This window comes from Zootoca vivipara, chromosome 11 (genome assembly GCF_963506605.1).
Source record: "Zootoca vivipara chromosome 11, rZooViv1.1, whole genome shotgun sequence".
Classification (NCBI taxonomy): Eukaryota; Metazoa; Chordata; class Lepidosauria; order Squamata; family Lacertidae; genus Zootoca; species Zootoca vivipara.
The window spans coordinates 63,087,927-63,114,204 of record NC_083286.1 but is presented as its reverse complement, the minus strand read 5'-3'; the positions used below and the strand labels follow the sequence as shown (position 1 = coordinate 63,114,204).

Sequence of the window (26,278 nt, the reverse complement as noted above, 5' to 3'; positions counted from 1 at the left end):
GCTACAAGGCTGGGTGAAAATTGCCCTCCCCACGCCAGGCAAGAGAGAAGAAAGATTTCAAAGGACGGGGGCACAAAGAAAGGTCTCCTGGCTGCCCCATGCAACTCTCCAGCCCCTGTACCAGTGGGGTGGGGGCTTTCCTTGGCACCGCACTCCAGGAGGCAATGGGTGGCTCCTTGGAGGAACACAATGTGGCACTTGCTGCCACTGCCCATGGCAATTTGGACCCCTTTCTCTCTGGGTCCATTCTGTTCCGCGGAGTGGGGGGGGGCAGGCTTTGTGCAGAGAAGAGGCTGGTGGGCCACTTTCCTTCCCCTCCTGGGAGCTTCAAAGGGTTTCTGCAGCCAGGCCCCCACCCCCCGCTTGACGCGCCTCCCCTCCCGCTTCGTCTCACTTCCTTCTTTCTTTCTGAAAAGGCTGGTTGCGGCCTGCCACTGGGCTTGCCCCGCAGACAGCCTGACCCAGCCATTTTCACAGCTCCACTTAAAGCTCTTCATTGCGGGGCCTGTGAGGAGCACACAAAGGCGGGCAGGGCTTCTCCTCCTGTTTCGCAAGCCACACAAGCCCACGCAGCAGCAGCAGCAGTAGGAGCGCTGATTGCTCACAGCCTTAAAGGAAGCCCAACCTCCAAGCTGGCTCACCAGCCCTTCTGCTGCCCCTCTGCATGGGCAGAAGCAGACTCAGGGCAGCCCAGGTGGGAGCAGGCTGAAGGAGGAAGCATCCGGGGGGAGGAAGGTCCCACCTCCCTGGCTGTGCCTGAACGTGGCTCCTTCTGGAGCCCCCTCTCCTCACACTCAGACCTGCTCCTTCCTTTCCATCTGGACCAAACACCCCTGGGCTGGTTCAGACCCCCTCCTTCTCCCCCCCCAGCCACTCAGCTCTTTGCTTATACTTAAAAATGTACTACCTCTGTTCTCTCTTCACCTGGCAGCTGTTGGGGGGTGGGTGAAGGAAGGGGACAACTGCAAAGACCAACAAGGGCAGCCAAGATTGGCAAAAGGCAAGAGAGGCAGTGTTACCTGGTGGTTAGAGTGTCAGACCAGGACCTGGGAGAGATCAGGGCTCAAACCCCTACTCCCAGCTTGACCTCCTTGGGGCAAAGGGAGGGGAGGAAGAGGATTACCGTGTTGTCCGAGAGAGGCGGCAGCACGATGATCTTCTCCAGGGTGTTCATGACCACCCTCCAGAGATCCTTCAGCACCCGCTTCAGCACCGTCTTCTCACACACATCCGCAAAGAGCGTCAGGCTGCAGGGGGAGAGCAGAGGGTGAGGTTCAAGCAAGAGGATCTCAGCAGGACAAAAGGATCCTGGAATTCCCCCTGGCTTTGGCCAGGTACCCACAAGTGCCTGGCCAGAACCAAAGGTCAGTCCAGCCTGCGTTTGGTCTTCTCCAGCTGACCCCCTTGGCTGGACGCAACCAGCCACAGGGCAGCTGTCGCCATGCCTCGAGGTCTGGCCAGGCCAACGGCCGCTGCTTCCAGCTCTCAGGGAAGCTTTTGTAATTCACTCTGGGCCACTTTAAAAGTCCTTCTGCCTCAAGCTGGGACTGGCAGAGAAACCTAGAAGGGGGGGGGTTCTTCCACAGAAGCAGCTCCCCCACTCATTTCCCAGCCGTGGGCTCAAGCTGAGGATGCTCTTCATAGACAGCCCCCCGTCTATCCCTTCTGGTGCGGATCCACTTGGTGCCCTTACTTTCCATCCAGGAAGTCCATCAAGGGCCTGAGGACGTTGTCTGCATCTTGGGCCACCACATTTGGAGGGGCATTCCCCGGCCCTTTCACCTGGCAGAGGATATCCGACATCTGCTTGACGCAATCGTCGATCCGTGCCTGGAAACTAGAGGCGAGAAGGGACAAGGTCACTCTGGGCGCGGCACTTACGGGCCCCTCCCTCCTTTGCAGGCTGATGCCACCTGCTTGGGGGCCAAGTCTGCCTGTGCAGGAAGGAAAACGGGACGAGCCTTCAAGGCACAGGACTCAGCAGCAGCACCCTAACATGAGCCTGGCCCACCTCACCGCAGGCAGCTCATGGGTCAGGCCATTTATGCTCCCAGAAATTCAAGCACCCCCTCCCCCCCTACACTTCTCAGGCATAGGGAGGATATGTGGTTATCTTTGGAAAGAAACCAGGCCAGGATGCTCTCTCCTACCCACTGAGCTGGCAGAACGCAGAACAAGGAAACGCAGGAGCAGCAGCAGAGGAGGAAAAGGAAAGTCCCCAGAGTTTAAAATGCCTCTGGTATTTGGTTGCCAGCGGAGGAGATACACATTCACTACTAGAAGGAAATAGTTTTACAGGACCTAAGAAATGGGCTTGTGTGCCCCAAATCCAAGCAAGGGATTTACCCCAACCTTAAAAAAATTTGGCTGGGCCCCTAAAACATGTGATCAGTTTCGATTCTGTATTCCAGAGGAGGAGCCCGACGTTGCCTTGTCAATAGAGGAGAGCACAGGCGAATGCCCTTATCTCCCAGCCCTCACTAAGCGCTTGTGTGCTGATAGCAGAGCTGCTAAGAGAGAGGCATGGCACTTTCTCTCCCTTAATGCAGCTGCCGCTTGCTAAAGCCGCCATATCGCCCTCTGAATGTTAAGAGAGAAATTGCACTCGATCAATGAGCCGGCAAGCAAAATCTGGCACTGATAGGACCCCAAGAATATGAACTCGCAACGGATTTCACAGTTCAGAGACTATTTCACTTTGAGCCAGGCGAGAAGTGCGTAAACATTTCTTGGTTCTTCGGTTACTTTCGTGCGTGAGGATTTGAGGATTAAAAAAAGGGAAAGAAGCAAACCCCAGGCCTCTTTTTCCATCTCGTGAAGCAGGCACAGAAGGGAGGCCACCCCCCTCCGCAACCCCTGGGCTGTTGGCACCCACCTGTTACCAAACACAGCGCTGAGCTCATCCAGCACGTTGTTCAGCTTCACCTGCAGCTCCTTGAGAGAGTCGCTGGCTTCTGGATCCAGCTATGGGCAGGAGGAAGGGAGGGAAGTGAGAAGCATCAGAGTATCCGTGCCCACTGCCTCCATCTAGGTCAATGGCCGGTTGGCTAGGAGGGTGGGTCTGTCTGTCGGTACTACCCTGGCGCGAGGAACTAGGAGCAAGCAACTCTGCAGCAGTGCCTGGTGGCTCCAAGAGTTTTCCCGCTTCTAACATCATGTGCCTGGCATCAGAAAGTCCTGCCTGGCAAAGGACGCAGCAAGCAAAAGACTGTCCGCAAGGCCACATCTCTCTGTCCCCCAGCAACTGCGGAGTTGAGGACAGCTCAGACCTGCCGAGCCAAACCAGCAAGACTCTCTTGGCGCCAACCTGTGTGGCAAACACAAGACTTGGGTCCCGACTCAGGGCTACACGCATTCACAGGACAATCGAGAGGGGAAAGAAAGGGGAAGGCACCCACAGATCCAACAGCAATGGGGGGAAGCCCATCAAGAAGGCAGCAGAGAGGGGACGCTGCCCTGGTTCTCGGGCGCTGCCTGGCTCTGCTCCCTTCCATGCTGCAAACACACCAAAATCCACTCAGCCATCCTGCCAGAGCCCTGTAGGCATTGCTGTACAGGCATACCTGTAGGCATTGCTGGTTTCTGGGCTCTGGGCCAACGACTGCCATTAAAAACAAGCACCAGCACCTTTTCAAGCTGGTTTGGAGTGTCTCTCTCAACAGAGGTGCTGTCAGTCTTTCCCAGGGATTATTGTTTTAAGTACACTTATTCTGCCTTTCCATTATATTCCAGGCAGGGTGGTGAGAGGCAGGAGCGCATCTGCAGAGACAGCACGTTGCAGCAACAAAAGGGACCCCAAATAGTTCAGCAAGTCCACCCCTGGCCTCTGCCTAATGCACCCCTGAGAGATGCTTTCCCACAAAACTTCGTGTGTGTGTGTGTGTGTGTGTGTGTGTGTGTGTGTGTAAAATATAAAATTTCCCTCCATTAAACATTGCCTTCCCTTCTACCCTTCCATGGTTTCCTCCATATAACAATTACTGCTGAATATTATAATCAAACCATACCTTCTTTTTCTCGTTTTATTCTCAATGTAACTTCACTATTGAATTTACTCTAAACCTGCTAGCGATTTAACCTGTTTATGATAGTTCTTCGTATAATCTGCAAACCATTTCCAATCCGCCTTGAATATTGTTTCATCCTAGTCTCTGATTCCGCCTCCTTGCTCTTGTTTTCAGAGTGTTTGCGAGAGCCTAAGGCTTCGGAAGTCGAGGCCTCCAGAGCTACGGCATAAAAGTCCTCAGTTTGAAGGGCGGCTCACCAACAGCCTGCTTGTCTCCAGTTGCAAAGGAGGGCAGAACTGCCGGATTCGGAATGGAGGGGGAGACAGACAAGGGGTTGCCATGGCAATGAGGCCGTGGCCAAACTGTGTCTCCATGGACCATAGCGGGAAGGAGGAGGATACTTTTTGGGGATCTGGGCTCAGTGCTCTTGAATAAGACCCTAGGACTGAGCGTGTTCCTTGCCCCCAAGAAAAAGGGAAGGTCTTTCCAGATGAACCAATGGGGCAGATTTCTAGTCACCTGAGCCCATGAGAGCATTGGACTCGCTTGGGGTCATGGGCAAATTTCAAAGTAGAATAATAATAATAATAATAATAATAATAATAATAATAATAATAGTTGCTAGTTTGGCCATAATTATTGCATTTAACAGCTGCTTCACCCAATGCTTTAATCCTAAATTCACACTTTATTTCCGCATGCAATCATCATAACCTGATGTGTTTTTCCTCCAACTGAAACGCTTTCGCTGCTTTTCTGCCGATGTACTTTGGATAAATTTTGCGAATGGGTTTCAGCCTCTGGTCAGATGACAACACAACCCTCTCGCCCACTGGGGCAAGTTAGCAGCCCTTAGAGAGCTTAATGTCACAAAGCCCCAAGATCGCACACAAGCGAATGCCCCTGTAGATGCTGGGGCTCTGGAGACTTCTCACCTGCCCTGGAAAGAGAGGGCTCCGAAAGTGAGTGCAGAGTGTCCTGTTTGCATGGGGCATCTCAGGACTCGGTCAGGTAGAAGCCCCACGCCTCCCTCCCCTCCTCCTCCTCCTCCCAGTTGCTGTAGGAAACTGGGCTGCAACCCTGCGGCAGAAGGCAAACTCCCCCTTTCCCTGGGAGGAGGAGGAGGTGAAGGAGGGAGCACGCAGAGCTGGCTGCTTAAAAAAGCCTCTCAGGATTCAACCAGCTGAAGCTGGTGTGTGTCGTGCCTTATTAAGGGAGCCAGTCTCATTACTGTGTGTGCGCCGAGGGAACGGCTGGCCCCCTGGCATGAGTCACGCTGCCCAGGAACAGGCAGGCACTGGGCAAGCGCAGCAAAGAGCGAGATTCCCTCCTTCCCGGCCCAAGCATCTTTCTTCCTATTCCACAGGGACAGCCCATAGCAAGATGCAGGCGGGCAGCCAGGGAGATCATCTCTCTCTCTTTTGAATTTTATTGAATTTACTTAAATATCTCTCAACTCAGCCAGCTTCAGCCACGCTGGCTAAAGTCAGGGAGGATGAACATCAGCTCTGCTTTAGGCTGGTCTCAACTCCCCACCTGCTCTTACACTGCTGGCGATGTGGTTGCTGTGGAATGACGTGGCTGTGCGAATGAAACACACCTAACACTAAACCATGGTTTGCCTAGCCAAAGTGCGGCTTCTCTGAATGTCCAAACCCAGCCCACCTCAATAACTGTGATTTACTTTCTGGTAACAAACCGAGATGTGATGCTGTGGTTTGTAAATGGCCCATCAACCATGTTTTAACTAAGATTTTACGTTATGTCTGAAACCAAAAGTCTTAACCGACTATGGTTTGCCCACCCCACGCTGGGCATGTGCTAAGCAACAGAGTCTCAAGGGAAGGAAAGAAGTTCTGGCTTCTCTGCTCAACTGTGAAACAACCTGTGGCTTGTTGAACAAACCATGGTTAAACTATGTGCTTATTGCATCCATTGTAAATAATACTACAGTGGTACCTCGGTTTAAGTACACAATTGGTTCCGGAAGTCTGTACTTAACCTGAAGCGTACTTAACCTGAAGCGAACGTTCCCATTGAAAGTAATGGAAAGTGGATTAATCCGTTCCAGACAGGTCCGCGGAGTACTTAAACTGAAAGTACTCAAACCGAGGCGTACTTAAACCGAGGTATGACTGTATTTATTGATGGCTCTTACACCTTAACATAGTCCAGTGTTCATTCGGCAGGAACACAAGGGAGAGTAAGGACTGATCCACACTTACCTTTGCCTGGCATTTTTCAGGCATGAGTCTGCACTTTAAAACCTTGATTGCTTTTTCTTTCGCCCTGGAACATTCCTCACAAAAACCTGCTCTTTAAAGATGAAACACAAGAAGCGGCAACTGGGTGCTTCCGTTCACTGCTGTTTGCTCCAATTCAGCAGTAAAGAGCGGGTTTTCATGAGGAAACATCTGGAGCAGGCATAGGAAAACTCGGCCCTCCAGATATTTTGGGACTACAACTCCCATCACCCCTGACCACTGGTCCTGTTAGCTAGGGATGATGGGAGTTGTAGGCCAAAACATCTGGAGGACTGCAGTTTGGGGATGCCTGCTCTGGAGCAAGAAAAAGAGTGCTCAGACATAAAACTTTAAAAAGGGGACAGTGTTTGAAAAGTGTGGAGGAAAAGAAAATGTTGATAAGCTCAGAAAGAGGCAGGCAGGCAAGCAGGCGGCACTCGCTAGTCCAGCCCCCCCCCCATTCTCCTCTCTGCCACCCCACCCCCTGCAAAAAATTGGGAAAAGCCTGATGGAGGTCCATGGATGCTGGACCAATTGGGCCATTGGTCTGATCCAGCAGGCTATTCCCACATCCCCCAGTCTTAACTGCATGGAGACTCACACCAGAAGGGTCAACACACTCACACACGGCAAGCTAGATAAGGCCATCAGCAACTAGGACTATCCTAATTCCTGGAAGGCAAGTTCCTGTAAGTGCAGGATTTGCTTTCATTTGGCAAGCCTTCCCGCTGCAGAAGACCTAGAGAAAAAGCAGCCAGTGGCTCATGGGAAACTCTAGGTAAGGCAGGAAGGGGAAAGGGTGAAGCTCTGCACTACAATGAGCAGCAAATGTTTCTAGCTATTTGTTCAGCTGACTAAATCCGAAAGCAGGAGATCTACATTATCTCAGTGGCCGACACTTGCTAGCCAGGCTGAGGAACAGCATTCAGAGTCCCTGCACGGCACACAGGCTAAGGCAACTTACTTGGGAGCCTACATCTATTCAGGATCTAGGGCAGAGCTTTCCAAACTTTCCATGTTGGCGACACACTTTTTAAGACAGGCATCATTTCATGACACAGTAATTCGGTTTTACAAGCAAATCGGAGGTTAAACTAACCCCTTTTCAGTCCTGGGAGGAGAGTGGGGCACATTCGCACCAAACACCTACATTCTGCAGCCAACACACTAGTGTGTCGCAACACACAGTCTGGAAAGCTCTGATCTAGGAAGTCATAGCTAAGGAGGAAGTGTATTAAGGCCAAGAGTAAGCAAAATGGATTCTAACAGCCTTAGGATTCCTCGGTTCAGGATTCTGTTTCTGTTCCTGATTCTGATCCTGTTCCTGATTCTCATCCTGATTCTGATTCTGATTCTCATCCTGATTTTGATTTTGATCCTGGTCCTTCTCCTTCTCTTCCACATTCTCAGTCTTGGAAAGCAAGGGAAAGACAGAGACAGACAGGCAAAGGTTAGACCAAGCATTCTCGCAGAGTTACAGAAAATCTCACAGCTTGAATCAGCGACAGAGGGGGGAAATCCTGCCTCCAGTGAAGGACAACAGGCGTTTAAGGCTTGGAAGGCATCAGGCAACACAGCTGTATCCACACAGGCCCAACAAGTATCCAGAATAACAAGAAAGGGCGCACACAGTCTGTTCAGCTGCGAGGGATGAACCAAAGCCAATTGTAGCAGCTGGAACTTGCTTCTGAAGAAGCACATTTTCAAACCAGACTCATTCAGCAAAGTCTTTACACATTTGCATCTCAAGTTGGCCGCCACATGGCGAACTGATTGTGTGAATGTTGTGTGAATGTTTCAGGCCATTTATAAAGTGAGAATCAGCTCACATCCAAACGAACCCTCTAGAAACTCAAGAGTTAGGAAACGTGTCCAACGAAGGCTGTGATCTCATCTTCCCTTCCTTCTCTGACTATAACAGGAGTAGCCAACATGATGTCTGTCCATCTCTCCCCCCCCCCCTTCTGACCATTAGCCTTCTGGCTGGGCCTGGAGAGAATTACAGTTCACCGCTTTGACTCTTGGTGGTTCATGATGTAACCAGTGGCAGGCCTGCTAGCAACCCATTTCCCCAGCTAGGCTTCTCCTGACCACAACATCCAATCCCTGACTAGCTGACAAGGCAGTGCTGAGCCCCACGCTCAGAAGGGCTCCTCCAGGCTCTCACCTCCTTGGCCCCCATGGCTTCAAACATCTTCTCCAGCTGCACCCTCAGCTGCTGGATGTTGTTCATCAGGATGCAGGGCTGAGCAGGAGGAGAAAACACCAAAGACAGGTTACTAGAGAGGCAGACAAATGCTAAGGCCACTGACTCTCTCTGCGCAAAGCCTTCAGGGCCAGGTACAGGTGAGAAGGCCAGAGATGGATGGATGGAGGACCTTTCTTCCTTTAGGTGGCAAGAGAGTTCTGCAAATTCAGTAGCCCAGCCAGCAGGCAGTGAACTGATCTCTCTCTCCGCCAGTTTCCAAGACACCCAGTTGATGTTTGGAGCTGGAAGCCCAACTGGCAGAAAGTCTTGGATTGAGAAACAAGTGAAATGGCTGGAGTGCCATGCCCCCCCCCCCAAGGACCTCATGCCCTTCCGTCGCTATCAGGAGTTGGAGAGAGGGAGGGGAGGGCCAGAGGGAACATTTTGTGAAGGCAGAAAGAGCACCAGCTCCTGTGGAACTAATGAATGAACAAGCACGACGTCTGGGGATTGGATGCGCCTCTCATTTTGTGACCCTTCTGTGAGCTAAGGCTGAGCAACTTACATTCCTAAACAGAAGAAAAGAGTTACGAGGCACTTCCTGCCTTGAGAAGCAGGCTGCAAAAAGTGCATTCCAAGAACGCCCGTCGGTCTACAGACCCCAGGTAGAAAACTAAGCAAGGGCCCCTGCATGCCGGCTCCACACTAAGATGGTATTAGAGCCATCTGTGCAATGAGGTCTTGGGCAGCTGTCTGTCCAAAGGTGGCTGGCCTTGAGGATACGGCTAAGAAGAGAGGGGCACGTCTTCTCCCCGCTTGTCTTCTGCGTTCCCCATCCCAACCAGGCAGAAAGACTCACCACTTTCTCCTTAGAGCAGTAGGCCTGGAAACTCCGGGAGACGATGTCTGCGTATTGCATCAGCACCTTCCCGATGGTCTGCAAGGAGACCAGAAACGTTACCCGCCTCATTCTGAGCGGTGCAAGAGAAACATTTAATGGTTTGTCACAGCTGAATTTCATCTAGTTAAGTCGCTCTGAGGTTTTGTTTTGGCAAAAAGCCACTAACAAATGCTGCTGTTGATTGCGATGATAACTGCACCCGTTTCCCCCCGAGACCGATGCTCCTAGAGATCCCATTGGAGGAGAGGCATCACCTTGGCAAAGCGCCGCATGTAGCAGGCCAGGATGGCCGGGTCTGGGCATTCCAGCTTCTTGATGATTTCAAAACTCTGGTTGAGCTGGGTGAAGACATCCACCACCGAGCAGGAGAAAAGAGCATGCTCAGATGTCTGCTGGAACTGAATGCAAACAAGAAACATGCAGTGAGAAGAAAGACCGGGATAGCTCAGTCAGTGCAGCATGAGAATCTTAATCTCAGGGTTATGGGTTCGAGTGTCAATGCAGGGCAAAAGTTTCCTGCATTGCAGGGGGTTGGACTCGAGGACCCTCGGGGTCTCTTCTAACTCTACAGTTCTGTGGTTCTACCTGGTGCCTTTGAGTTCATGCAAGCCTTTTACCATGTGAATTTTAATCTGTGTTAGCATTTTTAACTTTTTGTATATTTTGTAATTTTTTCTGGGTTTTCTTGTTTTATGTTTTGGTAAACTGCTTTGAGGTTTTGCTTTGTTTTTACAGTCAAGCAGTGTATATACTTTAAATAAATAAAACAAATAGTTGCTCACTTACTGAATTTACCTAACACTTTCTGTTTTCTACCAAGCTTTCCACAATCCTGAAGGATACCTGTTGGCTTCTTTATTCAGTTTATACATGGCAGGGCGGCAAAATGCACAAAACATACAACAATTCAAACACTGGACGACAGCACCGCTGTCCAATAATAGCCTCATTATATCAATGCCAAATTATAATACAGTTCCTAATACCAATCATTCAAATACCAAATTACATAATTTAGGTGCCCCCCCCGCATGCTAGAATTGATGGTTTGATTATTCACTTTATTTCTGTGTTCCAAAACCTTACCCCATCCTTCTTATCTCTCTCCAGAGCTCCATGCAAAAATTCCAGGGACACGTCTTCATTCTCATCCAGCCACTGCATCACAAACTGCTCAAACCAGCTGCATTGGGGAGGGAGGGAGGGAAGACCACGTCATTGGAGTTTGCAAAGCCTTTCCCCACCAGCCTCCCGCTCTGGGGCTGAACTCGGCCAAAACTGCCCCCCAGCACTGGAAGGGGACAGAATATTCACAGGCCCTTGCCCCCCCCCTCCCTCTCCCTCCTTCATTTCATGTCCTCTGCCTCTGTAGCACTGCAAACTGTAGGGAAGGAAATGGGGACCCAAAGTCTGGATGTGGCTCCTTGGGCTGTGGACATTCTGAGTGTCCCTCACGTGTCCCAGGTATTTCTGAAACACTGACTGCGAGTCTTCTTTGCCACAGCCAAGGCTATCACAGCATCCCCAGAGGCCCAGAATCGATGTAAGAGATGGAATATTGGAAAAGTGACAGATCTGCAAATTGCAGAAAGTTATGGGCAAGGCAGACAAAAGACCAGTTGGGGGGAAATTGGTCTCCATTTATGTCTCCATTTATACCCTAATAAGAGCTGATGCAGCGAGAGGTCTCTCTCTCTCTCCCGAGGCAGAATCTCTTTCACAGAAAGGAGGACAGGTAGTTATTATTCTGTCCCAGTATGGAGAACAGAGTGACTTGCCTTCGGGTTGCTTCACTCGTTTTATCTAAATGCTGGACAATTGAATCTTTCTGTTTAGGTGCATGTCATCTAGAAGGCTTCTCTCCCAAGCTTGTGTTTGCGTGTCTTCTTGTGGTAGATGACACTGTAAGCAGTCAAGGGAAGACACAGCCTCCCCCCTCCTGCCTGCCCAGACCCAAAAATCACCCTAAACTCTGTTCACATGGGCTGGATTGCAGCCAGGGGGAGCACCCACAGCTGCCACCCTCTGCATGAGCCCTGCCAAGCCCAGAGCCTCCTCCTTCCTTGCCCTGGGCTGCTTCTCACACCTCCCAGTCTAGGCACTGCTTTTCAGGATCAGTTCTTTGTCAACCGGGGCTGTGAAGTTCAGACAGCAGCCAGAGCAGAGGCATCTTCAGCCACTGAAGAGGCTGGGGGGGGGGGGAAAGAGTTCTCCGTCCCCAAGAGAACAGAAACATCCGCATGGCGCTGCGAGGCCGTTGTCTGCCTGCCTGCTTGTGTGCGTGCAGATTCAGAGCCCGCCTCTGTCTAGAAACGCGGCTGAAACACAAGGTGCTTGCAAACAAGGGAAGGGGAGTCAACAAAGCGGCACATTGTGCAATATTGGCAACCGATTACGGCCCTCTCCAAACCCGCAGCTGAGTTTATACAAACGGCGCTAATTATGGGGTGCTTAAATTTGCAAAGAAAGTGAGAGACACTACGGAGGGAGCGAGAGCAAAGCCCAGAGCATGCTGGGAAGCCTGAAATAACCCTTCACACTTCAGAATAGAAAGGCACAGCTTACCCAATGCTGGGAATTGTAATTGGTGTGGTGTTAAAAAGCTGGCATTGGCCCATCCGCACAGCAGCAAACAAGTTTCCAGCAAGTTGCAAGCACCACAAAGGGGGGAGGGTCCTGTTTGATTGCACACACGGCAGGGTATTTTAAAGTTGAGACACTTCCCAAGAATCTGAGAAATTTGCTTGCACACAAAGGTGGTCCAAGAATTCAGCACCCCACGTTGGGGCGACGAGATGCTCATCCCCCCAAAATTCTGAGGCACAACAAAGTTTCCTATTGAGACCTTCTATACACCCCTTTAACATGTGCTGAGGGCAGCAGTAACCCTGTGTGTCCAGAGTGCCAGAATATGGTACCTCTGACCCCCCCCTGACCCCACTCAGGAGGGCAGCTTTGTCTAAGCACATTGCCCATCTTTGTCTAGCAAGGACACTCAAGCAATGACTTCTTCAGGACTGGGACCGGAAGCAGAGCCTGCTCTGGCAGAACTATTTTGCCCACAGAGCAAAGATGCTTGTGCAGTTCCTGGGAGGCACTTGAGCCGTGATTAGGACCCATAACCAGCAGCCCTCAAACAACGCAAGAGTCCCACCCGGAGTGGACAGGAAGAGCCACGTCAGGCCAGCAGTGGGCTGGAGACTCCCATGGAAGAGGCAGCTGGAAAGCTCCACACAGACAGCTGGGAGAAGCTAGGGAGTCTTCATGGAGGACTGCCGGAGGGTTAAGAAGAAAGGCCAGGGAATCTCTGGCCACACCTTGGGGAAAAGTGCAAGCATCTTAAGAGTTGCTCAAGTGCTGTGATAATAGATTTGCAGGGTTGGAAGGGACACTCAAGGGACATCTAGGCAAACCCACAGCAATGCAGGAATCACAGGGAAGAATCTCTGACTGACTGGTGGCCATCCAACCTCTGTTTGGAAACCTCCAATAAAAGAGAGCCCATTGCCTTCTGAGGGAGTCTCTTCCACTGCTGAACAGCTCTCACCATGAGAAATTTCTTCCCGATGTTTAGTTGGAACCTCCTTTCTTGGAATTTGAGGCCCCTGGTTCATGTCCTCCCCTCTGGAGCAGCAGAAAACAAGGCTGCTCCGTCTTCCAGGAGGCAGCCCTTGGGATATTTGAAGGTGGCTCTTGTTTCACCTCTCATTCTTCTCTTCCCCCGGCCAAACATCCCCAACTCCCTCCACCATTCCTGCTAAGGCTGGGGAGGCCTCCGCTGCCAGGAAGCGGCAGACTGAGCCAGAAGACTTTCAGGGGCTCGTGCCACCTGCTAAGGCAGTCAAGAGCAAGGCCAGCCTTCCTCGGCAGTGCTGAGCACACCCTGCGGTGCCGAGGAAAGGAAAGCGCAGCTGCAAGTGAGGAGACGCCGGGGTTGGGAGGAAGGCTCTGACGTCCCACAGGCAAAGCAAGTTCTCTGCCTGTTTGAACACGGAGGCTGGAAGGAAGGAGAGCAAAACTGGGTGCTCTTGCCCAGCACCTTCCCCCTACTCTTTGAACCAACTGGAGTCTGCCAGCAGTGGGCAACGACGCCATCACATGCATTTTCCCATCTCTTGCCCACACACGGCCCCGCTTCCAACTGTGACGAGGCTCCGGTTTGCCTTAAGTTGTTTGCTGACATTTGGAGAGAAAGCCAAAGCAGGGAAGTGTTAATATCTCCCATATTTGATGGCGATGCAGATTATTAGGAAAGCAAATGACTCAGCAAATGCACATGCATCAAACCCGGTATCCTGCCAGGGCTGCCGCCAAGAGGCAAGGCAGGGTGTTGGAAGAGGCAGGAGGTGTCTGAAAACAGCCCCTGGGCTGAAAAGAGCCTGGCCCAGCGGCAGAAGGTGCTGGGAGGTGGCAGAGAATGGCAATGGCAACAGGGCTGCCACCAAGAGGCAGTCCAGAGGGCAGCCAAGATCACACTGGCTCTCAATGCGCCCTCTGCTTAGGAATGCTTAGCATTTAGATCCGTTTTCCATCCGCAGATGGCAGGTGGCTGACTAACAGCCCGATTTGCCACACAGCCAAGGCAAAGCAGGTGACTTGAGCCAATTCAGAGCCAAGTTCCTTGCCATCCAACCACTCGGTGGGTGCCGTGTTCTCCTGGTTTTCTCGGTGGGGCAGCCTAGGCAAGTCTGGGTGCACAGGGAGACAGCTCAGAAATGTGGATTTGTTATCCTCCTGAAAGCGACTGAATCATCCTTGGCGCTCGGCTCCGAGTCAGGGCTGTGTGTGGTGGAAGCCGGCAGCGGAGATTCTCATGTAGGCTAGAAACAGGAAGCGTGGAATTGGCTTGGGGAAGGGGGTAATTAGCCCTTAATAATTAGCAGGACGGAACGAGCGCCATCTCTTCTACGTGATCCGAACACTCTGCCTTTCACAGCTCAGAAACACAGAGGCACAGCGTGGCTGCCGAGCCCGGCGTCTGATTCACACTCCGGAACACTTCCTTCTTCACACTGTTTTGCAGGTCCAGGACCAGGGAGCCAATGCCTGGCTGCACCCAAGAGGCACCACTCAAGGTCCAGAGCATGCCGGGATTCTCCTGGGAGGCTTTGCTGGGGACTGTGCAGGCTCCAAAGACCAGAAAGGTCTGGAACCACAGTTCACAAGGCAGCAGCATATCACACTTAAAAGAAGGGGTTTTTTTACCCCAAGAACTCTGGCCAGAAATTTCAATGTCAGGAATAAATCCTACTCACGAGTTACAGTCAAATAAGGTATGTATTCTGGTAAGACTAACAGTCTTGAACAGAACAAATGAATACAAACAAGAAATGAGCTTCAAGTTCACTAGAGTATATGTAGTTTGAAATAAATGTTACAACTTAGAAAAAAATAGTACATAACAGTGTAAAGACACAAAAGCTATCAACTAATAATATCTGTAAATGCTTCAGCCCACGAGAGACTCAGGAGGGACTTTGGACCCCAATCAGGTCCAGGTTCTGCTCTAATCCACAGCCTGAAACCTCACAGCTACAGGAGCAATTCAGCCCCAGAATCAGATGCCAAGAGACCCTGCTGCATTTAATTTCTGGAGCTTTGCCAGGAACTGCTGGCAGGCATCCAGCAAGGATGCTGACTGAGCAAACTTCTTCCTGCTCTTGTGATCTCCCTCCCCTTTCTATGGCCTAGGATGGCACACAAGGAGCGGCAAGGCTGCCTGCGTTCGCCCTGCTTCTAACCCTGCTAGCGCCTGGGGGCAGGTCTCTCCCCCTTTGCAAACACGAAGGGCTGCAGTTCAACGGCAGAGCACATGCGCGGCATGAACAAGGGCCCAGGCTCCGGAGCCACAGGCAAGGCTGGGATGGACTCCAGCCAGAAAGCCTGGGCAGCTGCTGCCAGTCAGAGTCAACACCACTAAGCTAGATGGGCCAAGGGTCTGATCTGGCCTTTCATAAGCAGGGCTGGGGAACCTTTCTGAGCAGTGCAAAAGGAAGTCTGGATGAGCCCTTGGAGAAAGTGGGAGGAGGCTGGCAAGGGCCTTTGTGGCTCCCCCCTCAAGGGCGAAACTGGAGTCCTAAAAGAGAAAGCGGAAGAACAGAGCTGCAAGTCCCACTTTAGCTGAGATTCCTGCATTGCAGGGGTTGGACTAGATGGCCCTTGGGTCCCTCCCAATTCTACAATTCCATTATTCTACGCCAGCTCTTCCTCCGTTGGGTCAGAGCTGCCCCCTCAGCCTCCAGGAGAGGGGCTAAGCAAGGACAGATAGCTCCGGCTAGTCCTACCAGCTCTGAGCCTCTGGCAACAGACTGCCGGCCTTTGGAACTTCTTTTGTGATGCTGGGCTGAGCCCTCTAAAGTTTATGGTGGTGGTGAACAATCACCAACAGAAATGTGTGCCTCGTTGGACAACCAAAAGAGTAAGTGGCAGAGACCGGCCTTTCTGGGAGGAAACCCCACGCCTGAGAAACGCCTCCCTCACGCCGCTGGGAGGCAGCACTCTGCTCCACGTGCCCATAAGATGAAGGAGGCAGGAGGCCATTGGGAAAGGGTACTGTGAGTCACACAGCCGAATTCTCTGAGGACTGAAGGCGCCCCCGCTTTCCGAAGGGGGGAGGCAGCGGTGCAGGGGGGGGGGTGAGGGAGGTGTGCTTTGCAAGGGTGAGCCAGGTACTTACGCGGGGTACTCGGGTACTTTCCCAGTGAAGGCTGGCAGGCTGCAGACATACTCGTTGTAGAGCCACTTCACTTTGAAGTGCAAGTTCATGTAGTCTGCGCTTTTGCACAGCCGGTGCTTCTCGTGTTCTGTAAGGGAGGAGGGGGGTGGGAGGGAGGGAGGGAGGGAGGGAGGGAGGGAGGGAGGGAGGGAGGGAGAAGAAACGAGAATGCTGTCAGGTGAGTAACTCAATCAGCTCCTTTCCCAGCAACCTGCTGCAAAAATGGGAGCCTCATCCCGCACATCCAGAGGGCAGCACGCCCTGCCACACGGTGCATGTCCAAAACCCATGAAATCCCCGCAACCTGGGATCCTGCTAACGATCGCAGGGCATTGTAGTTCACCCGGTTGGGTTACGGAGCTGGTTTTCCAGACAGCGCTTCAAAAATAGAAGGGAAGAGTTTCTGGTTGCCATGGCAATGAGAGGAGAACAGCTTCTTAGGGCTGGTCCTCCTCCCAAGATGCTCCGCATTTCCTAGAGAAGGAAGCACAAAGCAAATCCCTAGAAACAAAAGCAGCCCCCCAATGCTGGAGAGTCTTCTGGAGCCCCCCCCCCCCGCCTCACCCAAGCCCAGTCCTTGGGTGAACCAGAAGGGGGGCACTGGGTTTGGCCTCCTGTATTTCCAGGCTCCTCCAACCTCTCCAAAACAAGCTTCCAAATCCAGCACATGCAGCTTCCTGAACCGGCTGGAAGAAGCATTTTCCTGCTCCGCGGAGGTGGCTAGGTCTGGTTCGAAAGGGCACGAAGCAGCCACCTTGCTGAAGCTGGGCAGCTCTGCGTCTGGTCTGGCACTGGATGGGAGACCCAGCGGGGACTCTGCCTCGAGTTCCATCGTGGAGGAAAAGTGAGATACAGATCTAAAAGTGGAAGACAGGTCGCTTGCCTGCCCAGGAGACGAGAGGGACGCTTCCCACAAGGCCTTTAGGGCTCATGATGCCTTCACCTTGCACCAGGTCAGTCATCTCCAGTGTTCTTGCCTCACAATGGGACCCTGTGCACAGATTTCTCCTCTTCTCTTTTTCCAAAGTCCCCCCTGCCCACCCTCTTCTCTGGCAGACAGCTGGGCACTTTCCAAGTTGAGCGGCACCTTTTGCCAAGAAGCGACCCACACGCTGCAACCACAAGGCCCAGGGAGCTTCTTCTCTCTGCTCACGGAGGGCCAGTGGCTCCTGCCTGCCCCCCCCGCCCCCCGGTGAAACAGACCTCCCTCAATCTTCTGCATGAGCTCAGGACTGCAGCATGGGGGGTTCCTGGCCTGTCTCCCGTCCAAGCGCAAGCCAAGCCCAGGAGCCCAGCAGCAGCCTTTAGACTCAATGGCACATCCGAGGCATGGCCAGATCCCGTTTCTAACCAGCTCACTCTTTCAAGCTACCTGAGGACCTGCAGGTCCCAACTGTGTGGCTGAAGCCATGGCCTGCAAGCAACAGTCCCCCTTCCTTCCCAGGAGCAGAGCTGAGCATTCTCTAGGCAACGGCCCCGGCCAGGGCAGCCCCCTCCTTCTCTTCAGCAGAAGCGGCCAGGGAAGCTTCAATGTCCTGGAATCCCCAACGGCAGGTTGTTTGCCAGGCATCTGCAAGGCCGGTCTAAGATCCCGAAAGCCCCCAGGGGAAAGGGGCTTTATTGAAAGCAAGTGCAGAGCAATTCTGCGTCCCACTGCAGACAGCAGGAGGGTTTTATTAGCACTCAAGGAGGGCAAAGGCCAGTAATTAAGACTTATTGGGGGAGAGAAAGAAAGGAGGTCACCTGGATGCTTATTTAAGACTGAAGACCGAGGAGATCCCCAGACATTTGATAAGAGGAAGCTGCCTTCCTGAAAGCAAGAGGTCTACAGAATAATTGTATGACCAATGCAAATTCCACCACTAGCCTCAGTCTCATTTTAAATTAATCAGGTTTAGGTAATTGGAATAAACCCCCTGCCCACCTTTTCCTGTTCTGCCAACACCAACCAGTACCACATATCAGAAGGAGGTGAACCCCCACAGTATGGAGGGCATTCCCAAGACCCCTTGAGGGAATTCCCAGCAGCTGAAGAACACGTTTGCATTCCTCCTTAGGCTCAGGCCCCCCTTTTCACCCTTACTGCTCAGGACCACAAGACTTCCGAAGAGAACAGGAAACACTCAGGCTCTTTATCTCCTCCGTGTGTGTGTGATGGCCCTTCAAGGCTCCCTGTGGGTTTTTCCTTGGCTGAAGCCTCTTGCTGTCTGACTCCCCCAGCCCATCTTAAGACTTCAGGACGCGGAGAGAAAAGGGCCAGGAGAGACGAGACTTCGAAGCCAATGCAGGGCCTTCAGCTTTGGCAACTTCGCTTCCAGAATGTTTCTGTGACACTTGTTTCAATGCAAAAAATGCCAACTATCCTGGCAGAAACTTTTCTAACCTTGGGCTGCCTAAATTCTTAAGAATTGCTGGTAAATGCCACTGATCCCCCCACTTGATAATATCCAGGGCAAACAGAGCCAATGGCACCATACATATTGGTATCCTGTGCCTCCTCCTTCAAGAAGGGGCCAGACCTCCTTCTCAAGATTTCTGCACTTTCAGACAATACCATGTCTAGTTGATCTAGACATCTATGATCGAGTTGAGATTCCCACACTGCAGGGGGTTGGACTAGATGAGCCTTGGGGACCCTTTCAACTCTATGATTCTATGATTCTAAGACCGCAGTGCTGAGCTTTCGAACAGTGACATCTAAGAGCCAATACAGTGGTACCTCGACTTACGAAGGCGATCCATTCTGCGGCACTCTTTGTAAGTCAAAACTTTCAGATGTCGAAGCGTCCATTTTGCGCATGCATGAAGCACGATTTTGCGCTTTGCGCAGACCGCGTGCAGCGAAAATACTTCCGGGTTTGCCGACTTCGTAAGTCGAAACCTTCGGAAGTCGAGGTACCACTGTACACCGGCAACGGCCAAGATTTTCACACTTGACCCTACAGAGAAGAAGGGCTGTGATGGTCGACAGACTTTTCCTCCCAGGGACATCTGATGAAAACACAAAACCAGGACAGCTTCGCGTGGACACTGCCAAGCAGTGGATCTCTCCCAGTGAGGCTCTCTGGAAGGAGGGTGGGCCAGGAGAAGCCCCTACAGCACCTGGCACCTGAGAAGAAGCTGCGAGGGAAAGCGCACTCAGAGCAGAGGAGCAGCAGCAGCAGCAGGTGGGGTTTTTCTGCAGGGTGGAGCGACACACACAAGCGGCTTCCTGCCGCCACTGGCCTGCCATGTTTCTGCTCTGCAAACTAAGCATCACTTTGGGGTTTGCGATCTACGCACAGCCTGGGAGGGGGATGGGAATCTGCTAAACTAGAATGAAGTCAGGGAGAAAGAAAAAAGGCTCTTACCACCCTGGAAGAGGACCATGCGCATGCGGAATATAGGTGGGGCTTTGGACAGAGAAAAGGTAGGAGTGAACCAACCACCAAAGTTCACACAGTCTTCCCTGACTCCAAAAAGCTGCTGGTTGGCTGCAGACTGTCCTGGGCAAGAAGGCTCCCGGCCAGAGAAAGGGAAATCTCTCTATATGAGAGGCCTCTGGTTGGCTCCCATCCTCACCAGGAATCGCTCCTCTAGAGAGAGATGCTCAGAAGGACCCTTCACGTCTTTATGATTTATTATTTAAATTTCTATGCTGCCCTTCCTCCGAGGATCACAGGGCTCTTTGCAATATAAAAAAACAAGACAAGCCAAAAGAATACGCCCCCTCCCCCAGTTTAAAAGGCTACAGCTTGTTTCGTTAGCCAAAGGCCTGGAAGAAGAGGGGTGCTTTTGCCTGGCATCTAAAGATAGGTGCCAGGTGAGCCTCCCACAAGTGGGGAGCCACCGCAGAAAAGGCCCCGTTCTCATGTTGCCACTCTCTGGATGTCTACATCTGTTAATGTGGAAGACCACACCGGGGGGGGGGGAGGCTATGTGCTATTATTCTCACTATGGAGGGGGAGGGTCTTTAGCAGAACATTCAGAAGGGTCACCAAAGGGAAGGCTCTTACCATGCGATGCCTTGAGGGTGCTCATTCTATCCAGAACTTAAGAGATGAGCAAGGGGATGAGACAAAAAGCACACACACGCCAGACATTATTAGGAGCCCAGAGGGAAGAGGCTTAGCCCACCAAAACACAGGAGATGGAAGAGTCACACCCTCAAGCTTCCCTGTGCTTCTAAGGAAGAGCTCCAATTCGTAGCCTGGGTTCAAAGGAACTGCAGCAGAGGGAGGACAAAATCCCAGGATGTGTGTGTGTGTGTGTGTGTGTGTGTGTGTGTGTCACTCCTGCTCTTCGAGGTGCCAGAACCAATTGGATGCTAATTACCTGAAGCGGCATCTTGAAACACAGATCACATCCCCTGTGCCTATTAGCCATGATCAAAATGCTTCATGCTCAAACCCAGAGCACTGGAAAGGGAGCAAAGGCAGCAACGGCTTTAAAGGTTGAAAAATCAAACCTGCAGAAGGACGCTTCATCATGGCGCAGTGCAGTTAAGCGCCTGGCCCCCTTTCCCCCTCTCCTCTCCCCCCATTGTGTTTTGCATAAACAGGAGCTGGAGGTCTGGCACCATTATTACAACGAGTGTGCATGTTGCCAGGATATCACAGGGTGGGGAGGAATATCTAATGCCAGGATCCATGCCACGTATGTATTCTTCCTGCTGGTTTGATCCCTCACATTGAGTAAACTAACCTCAGATGCCTGGATTTTTCTAATGTTCTGATCATTTAAGGTAACAACCAGAGTAGGAATGTCACTCCTAAATGCTCCCCAGAGACTAGAGGCTCCTTTAGGTGGCAAACAAAGTTTGGAGTGGGGAGTTTGCAGTGGACCAGCGCTCATCCCTGTCTTGCCAGCTCTGCAAGCCTCCTCCAGGTCCCGGAGCTCAGGAGAGGCTGGTTCTGTTCCCAGGATGTGGCTGAATTAAGAGCCAGCCTAAGAGGTCTCCCTTCCCGTCTCCCCAGATGGCTGTGCAGAGAGGAGCATCCAACAGGCCTCTCCGACCCTCCTGACCGCCCCCAGCCCCACCACAAGCACCGCTTCAATTTTTAAAAAGCATGCCGTATATATAAAAGTGTAGAGTAAACCTTTCAGTGAGAAGGGGCAATAAAAATGTGGACATCAGCAACAGGTCTGGGGCAGAGGTGGGGGCAAGCAGCCCTCTCCCCTGCCCCATATCCCAGGATGCCAAAGAGCAGGAGAAGCAGAGACCCAAGATGAAGGCCCACAGAAACATCCCATGAACTGTGGGTCACCCTCTTTGCCCTGCTCCACTTGGGTACCAGCCCACAGCGCGAATCAAGGGGACCAAGGAGTTCCTCTCCTCCAGCTGCACGAATTCAGGGGCTGCCACCTCCTGTCAGGGGGCAAGAGAACGGGAAGGTGACTTTGCCCAGAGAGGACAGAGCCAGTGGCTGCTCTTAGGGGTTGGCAGCTTCTCGCCTGGTGCAGGGGGAGGGCCAGTCCTCAGTCTCCTGAAGGGGTGAAGGATGCCAAGCTCCACTCCAAGAAGCAACAGCGGTGCTGAGCTGGCAGAGGAGCGCTGGCAAGGCTTCCTCGGATGGCCTGAGAAACTCCCCTGGGAGCTTTTGGCAGCTCCTCGCAGAACACTGCAGAGAGCTCGGGGATTCCGGCTGCAGCATCGCGGAGACGTAATTTGATTAGAGGACAGCCGGCCTTTGCAAGGCTTCTACCCAAGCTGGACGTGACTGGCCAGTTGCCGAGCAAGACGCTGGAAGGCACGATCCATGGGAGCCTCACTGGAGCAGGGCAGGGAAAGTTCCCATGTCATTTATGGCTGGTTGGGAGCCTCAACAGGAGCCTCCTGGAAATCAAAAGGCACTAAAAGCAGCTGCTCCAGCCCACTGCCGGCCCTTGGCAAATATGCTCATCAGCAGGGAGCAAGGACCTCCTACAAAACACCAGGGCCAGGAACCGCTTCTGTAAAACCCTCTGCAGCCGTACGGGATGCCAAGACCAGCCGCCTACCTTCCATGGCGTATTTCATATCCTGAGCAAAGAGGTTCCACATGACTTCGGCGCTGATCTTCCCAACAGCCAGCTCCTGAGGAAACCTAAAGGGAAGGGAAGATCTCTGATGGTGAACCGCTCCCAGAAGACGCGGCCAAGAGGGATTCTGCAGGATCCCGCAACTTTTGGCCTCTGAGGGACGTCTCCCAAATGACCACAAATTCCTGGCTCGAGTGAGAGCCCCCGGGGCTACATCCTGCCCTTCTTGCTCCCTTGACAACCTTGCTGTGTTATTCACTTGCCCTATGCATGCAGCCCCTCTCCCCCAGCCTTGCTTAGACCTAACATCCACACACATGCCGGGGGGGGAGGGGCAGAGAAAAAGGCACCGTGGAAGGCAAGCCCAAAGAAGAGCTGCTCTCACCCCACTCGTCAGGAGAGTATCTGAGCTCTAACGCTGCAGGGGTTTGAGTGGGAACACCATCGAAACAGCCTCACCCCAATCTCCCCAAAGAGACAGACAGGTCAGAAAGGCAGATGAGACGAGAAAGGCAAAAAAGACAGGCAGGCAAAGCGAATCCGACTGGCTCACGGAGTCTGCTTCCGGCAGCAAAGCAAGAGGGGCTCTTACTGGTTCAGGACGGGGGCATAGGAGTTCTTGTCCTCTTCGACGATGGAGACAATGAGGGTGATGAGCTTGGGCCAGAAGTCCAGGTTCTTGATGCTGGGGCCTTGCTCCTCGGGAGGCATGTCCTGAGCTTTGTTCTAGAGGGAAAGCAACAGGCACTAGATGGGCAACTGGGCCAGGGCCTGCGCCCTCTGCCAGAGCACAAGAGGGAAGCCAGGCACCCACAGCAAAATAAAAATAAAAATGGTGGGTGCCTGGGCCCACAGGGCTCCCTGGAGTGGGTGCCACTGGTCTCCAAATTTTTCAATTTCAGAACTCTGCAATTGAGATCTGGGCTTCCTTTCCCCTTTTCCCTCCCACCCTCTGTGTCATGTTTCTTAAGCTTCATCCAGACTGCTTTTTGTGCTGCTTTTCTAGGCACAGGCCAGGGCTTTAAAGCTCTTTCTCCAAGTGTGTGTCCTGTGTCCCCCTGCCCCCCAGGACTTTCTAGGGGAAAACCCGTGTTTTGCTGCTGAATCAGAGCAACAATAACTGGTTTTCCTGGGGAGAGACGGGTTTTCCTGGGGAGAGCGCTGGCAGGGGATGCTCTGATGCTGAGCTTTAAAGCATGGACTGATCCTGGAACATGTGCCACAAAAGGAAGCCTGGGCCTAAGGGCAGAGACACTCTGACACCTTACTAAGCCACTCTGGGAGGGCTTTCCAGCTGAAGTGGGATAAAAATGCTTCCAGCTGAGCTATTGTCACCCTCAACTCACAGGGTCTGTCTGGTATTCGCGGCTGTATAAATCCTGGCAGTTGTTGAAGATGTACTCGTAGGTAGAGTTGAGGCAGGCTTTGACACAGTCCTTCACCACCTGACTGGCGCGAGGAGGGCTCTGCAATTCCTGGACCTGGAAAGGAAGGAAGGCAGGAGAGGGTGGGAGGCAGAGAGAAGTCAGATCGCTGAGGCTTTGTTGCCTGCAAAGGGTGTTAGAAACCTGCTGCTCTGGAGAATGCACGGGACCCCCATGACTTTAAAAAACAGAGTTTTTGGAAGAGGGAAAACTTTAGACGAGGCCTCTCGGAACATTTGCAAACAGAGGAAAACACAATTACAGAACATTTATTCTGAATTTCTGCAGCAGTCAAAACAAACCCAGACACCCCTGGCCTGAAAAGCAACTTGACAGCACAGGTATTGATGTTCCAGGAGCAGAATAAGCCTGTTTGTTCAGATAAAATAAACAGGTGTGTCTGCCCCTTCCTGCACCGGCACTCACACTGAAGCGGTAGTAATAGCTTTACGGGTGTCAGAAATCATCACTTGGCTTCCCCGTTAGCTGGAAAAGCACAAAAGCAGATTTCATTACCAATCAGCAGCCTTCACTGTGAATAATGGGTTTCTTGTTCCTGTAAAATGAATTGTTTTGTTCCAGTATTTAACTTTGTTTCCAGGGATATTTACAAATAAACAGCATTTAATTAATTGGCAAATGAATATAAGGCTGTCAGATGAGCACACAGGAAAGTTCATAGCCACATCAGTGAGCAAGATGCAATAACAACTCAGTTGGGACCTGCAGCAGAATCTCCTCTAGCTGGGGGGATGGAGGAGAGATCTTGCATTCAGAGGCAAAGGCTGACCTCACCTTGGGCAAGGAGCCTGGAGGCTTCTCCACACTTCACATTTCTCCGCTCTTTCCAGGCACGGTCTGCATTTTAAAGCTCCATGTCTGAGCAGCACCCTTTTTTGCTCCGGAGCTTTGCCTACTCTTTGAAGCTCAAATGGAGCAAACAGCAATCCACAGAAAACCCGAACTGATGTTTGCTCCAACTTAGCAGTAAAGAGAGTTTTTCTTTGCAGGGAAAGCATCAGGGCAAAACCCCCCTCATGCCTGGAGTTTTTAAGCACAGAGCTGTGCCTGGCAGAGCAGGGCAAAAGTGTGGACAAGTCCTTAGATTGGATAGTCTGAGAGTGCTTTCCTCGAACTCTTCCCCAGAGAAAGAGAGGAGGAGGAGGTCTCTGCCAGGGAGCGAGGGCTTGGCTTTGCCCGGGAACAGCCACTGGGAGGAAGATCCCTACCTTCATTCTGAAAAAGGTGATGCTGGTCAGCAGGTCCACGGTAGATTTCAAGTCCTGCAAGCGGTCTCGGCTGCTGGCCGGAAAGTTGTTCTGTTGGCAGAAAAACCAATCCCCTTCTAAAAAATGCAAAAAGGTGAGCATGGCTCAAACACCCAGGGACAAGCAAGAAGTGTGCCCCCCAGCTCAGTGGCCCAAACAGGCAGCAGCACGGGAGGCTTTTCCAAAGGTGGGGATCCTAAGCCCCTCCAGGTGTTTTGGGCACTCCTCATCATTGCTGACTACTGGTTTTGGTGGCCTGTGCTGATGGGAGTTTCACATTGCTTAGAAGACCACATCCCTGCATGAGTCTATAACCCAATAGGAAAGACTCATTATAGCAAAACGAGACTGGGATGAGATGCAGCAGGGAGGGGCAGGGAGGGGCACAAGGAAGGGAGATTTCCCCACAGTGCAGGGTCTCCCTGGTCACAACAATGCTACCAATTCACCCAACGGCCACACGCTCGGTTCACTCTGTGTTAATACATCCTCAGAACGATAAACGTCAAGGAAACAGATCAGATGCTTCCTTTTAAAAGTTGGCTGTGAGCAAGAGCCAAGGCAACGAGAAAGAAACCTCTCTGGGTGTTTCTGGCCCTGCTGGCTTCTGAGCTGCCCTCCCTCCTTGTTGACGTTTCCAGGGCAGAAGACACCTTTAATTAATGCGGAAGGGCTTTGCTCCCCAAGACAGAACGTCAGCTGCACTTTGGGGACAATCAATTAGGAGCCCATTTATGCAACAGAGTCTTATCATTACAAATTAGATCTAATTACATTTCACTGCAGCTCACACTAGGCTACTATTTTTGGCAGCAGAATGAACCGGCATCTCATCCAAGGATTAGCTATTCCCCCCCACCATAACGAGCGGTATTATTCTACAATGTATAATTACACCATTCCCAAAGGCCATTTCCTTGCGCTGCTTCTAGCCAATGGTGGTGGCACATTCTTTTTTGTTTATTGCTATGCAGAACCCCAAACTGCAAAAATGAAACTGAAACTCTCAACATTGTCACCACGTGCCGAACTGGCTGTATACCAAAGCACAGCAGCTCTCTCTACTTGAGCGCAAGGAGGAGAAACTCTCCCTGCCACTGAAGGGCAACATGCTCTGCATTGCTATGGCAGCAATAATGGGAACAGAGGCTATCCAGAACATGATAAAGACCCATTTTAGATATCACAGTCCTCCTAAGGTCACCTTTAAGGGGGTAAAGAGAAAATAATTGGCAAAGAGGCTTGCTTTACTTGATGCCATTCCTGAGTGTTACAGGCTGGGCTTTCCTGGCACGGGTGCAGCAATGCTGGGTTTGTCTGGGAAGATGCACTGACCATGGTTCATAGTGCAGAAGCTGCAGGCAAGAGAGTGGCTCCCCTCCCCACCCCAAGTCTTTTGGAGAGGGCATTATTAACCTGGCGAGAGCTGCAAAGCATGTTCCCAATCTTTGCTCATTTAGATGCAAAAGGCCACTATTACACTCCATTTTTAAATTCTGAAGTGTCCTCCTCCCACAGGAGGAAAGCGGAAA

At 52.0% G+C, this 26,278-nt stretch overlaps 1 protein-coding gene across 3 annotated transcripts in view; it reads right to left on the bottom strand.

Annotated features, from left to right (window-relative positions):
- UNC13B (unc-13 homolog B) overlaps positions 1-26,278 on the bottom strand; it is a 160,255-nt gene that overhangs the window by 10,636 nt on the left and 123,341 nt on the right. For all 3 annotated transcript variants that reach the window (XM_035100684.2, XM_035100686.2, XM_035100685.2), the window contains 12 exons: positions 24,708-24,797; positions 23,401-23,535; positions 22,647-22,780; positions 22,034-22,119; positions 16,016-16,142; positions 10,426-10,522; positions 9,594-9,737; positions 9,298-9,375; positions 8,418-8,495; positions 2,876-2,964; positions 1,694-1,837; positions 1,124-1,247 (listed from right to left, as the gene is read on the bottom strand). In XM_035100684.2, coding sequence (XP_034956575.1) covers positions 1,124-1,247; positions 1,694-1,837; positions 2,876-2,964; positions 8,418-8,495; positions 9,298-9,375; positions 9,594-9,737; positions 10,426-10,522; positions 16,016-16,142; positions 22,034-22,119; positions 22,647-22,780; positions 23,401-23,535; positions 24,708-24,797 — 1,326 coding nt within the window. The remainder of the gene's footprint in view (positions 1-1,123; positions 1,248-1,693; positions 1,838-2,875; positions 2,965-8,417; positions 8,496-9,297; positions 9,376-9,593; positions 9,738-10,425; positions 10,523-16,015; positions 16,143-22,033; positions 22,120-22,646; positions 22,781-23,400; positions 23,536-24,707; positions 24,798-26,278) is intronic.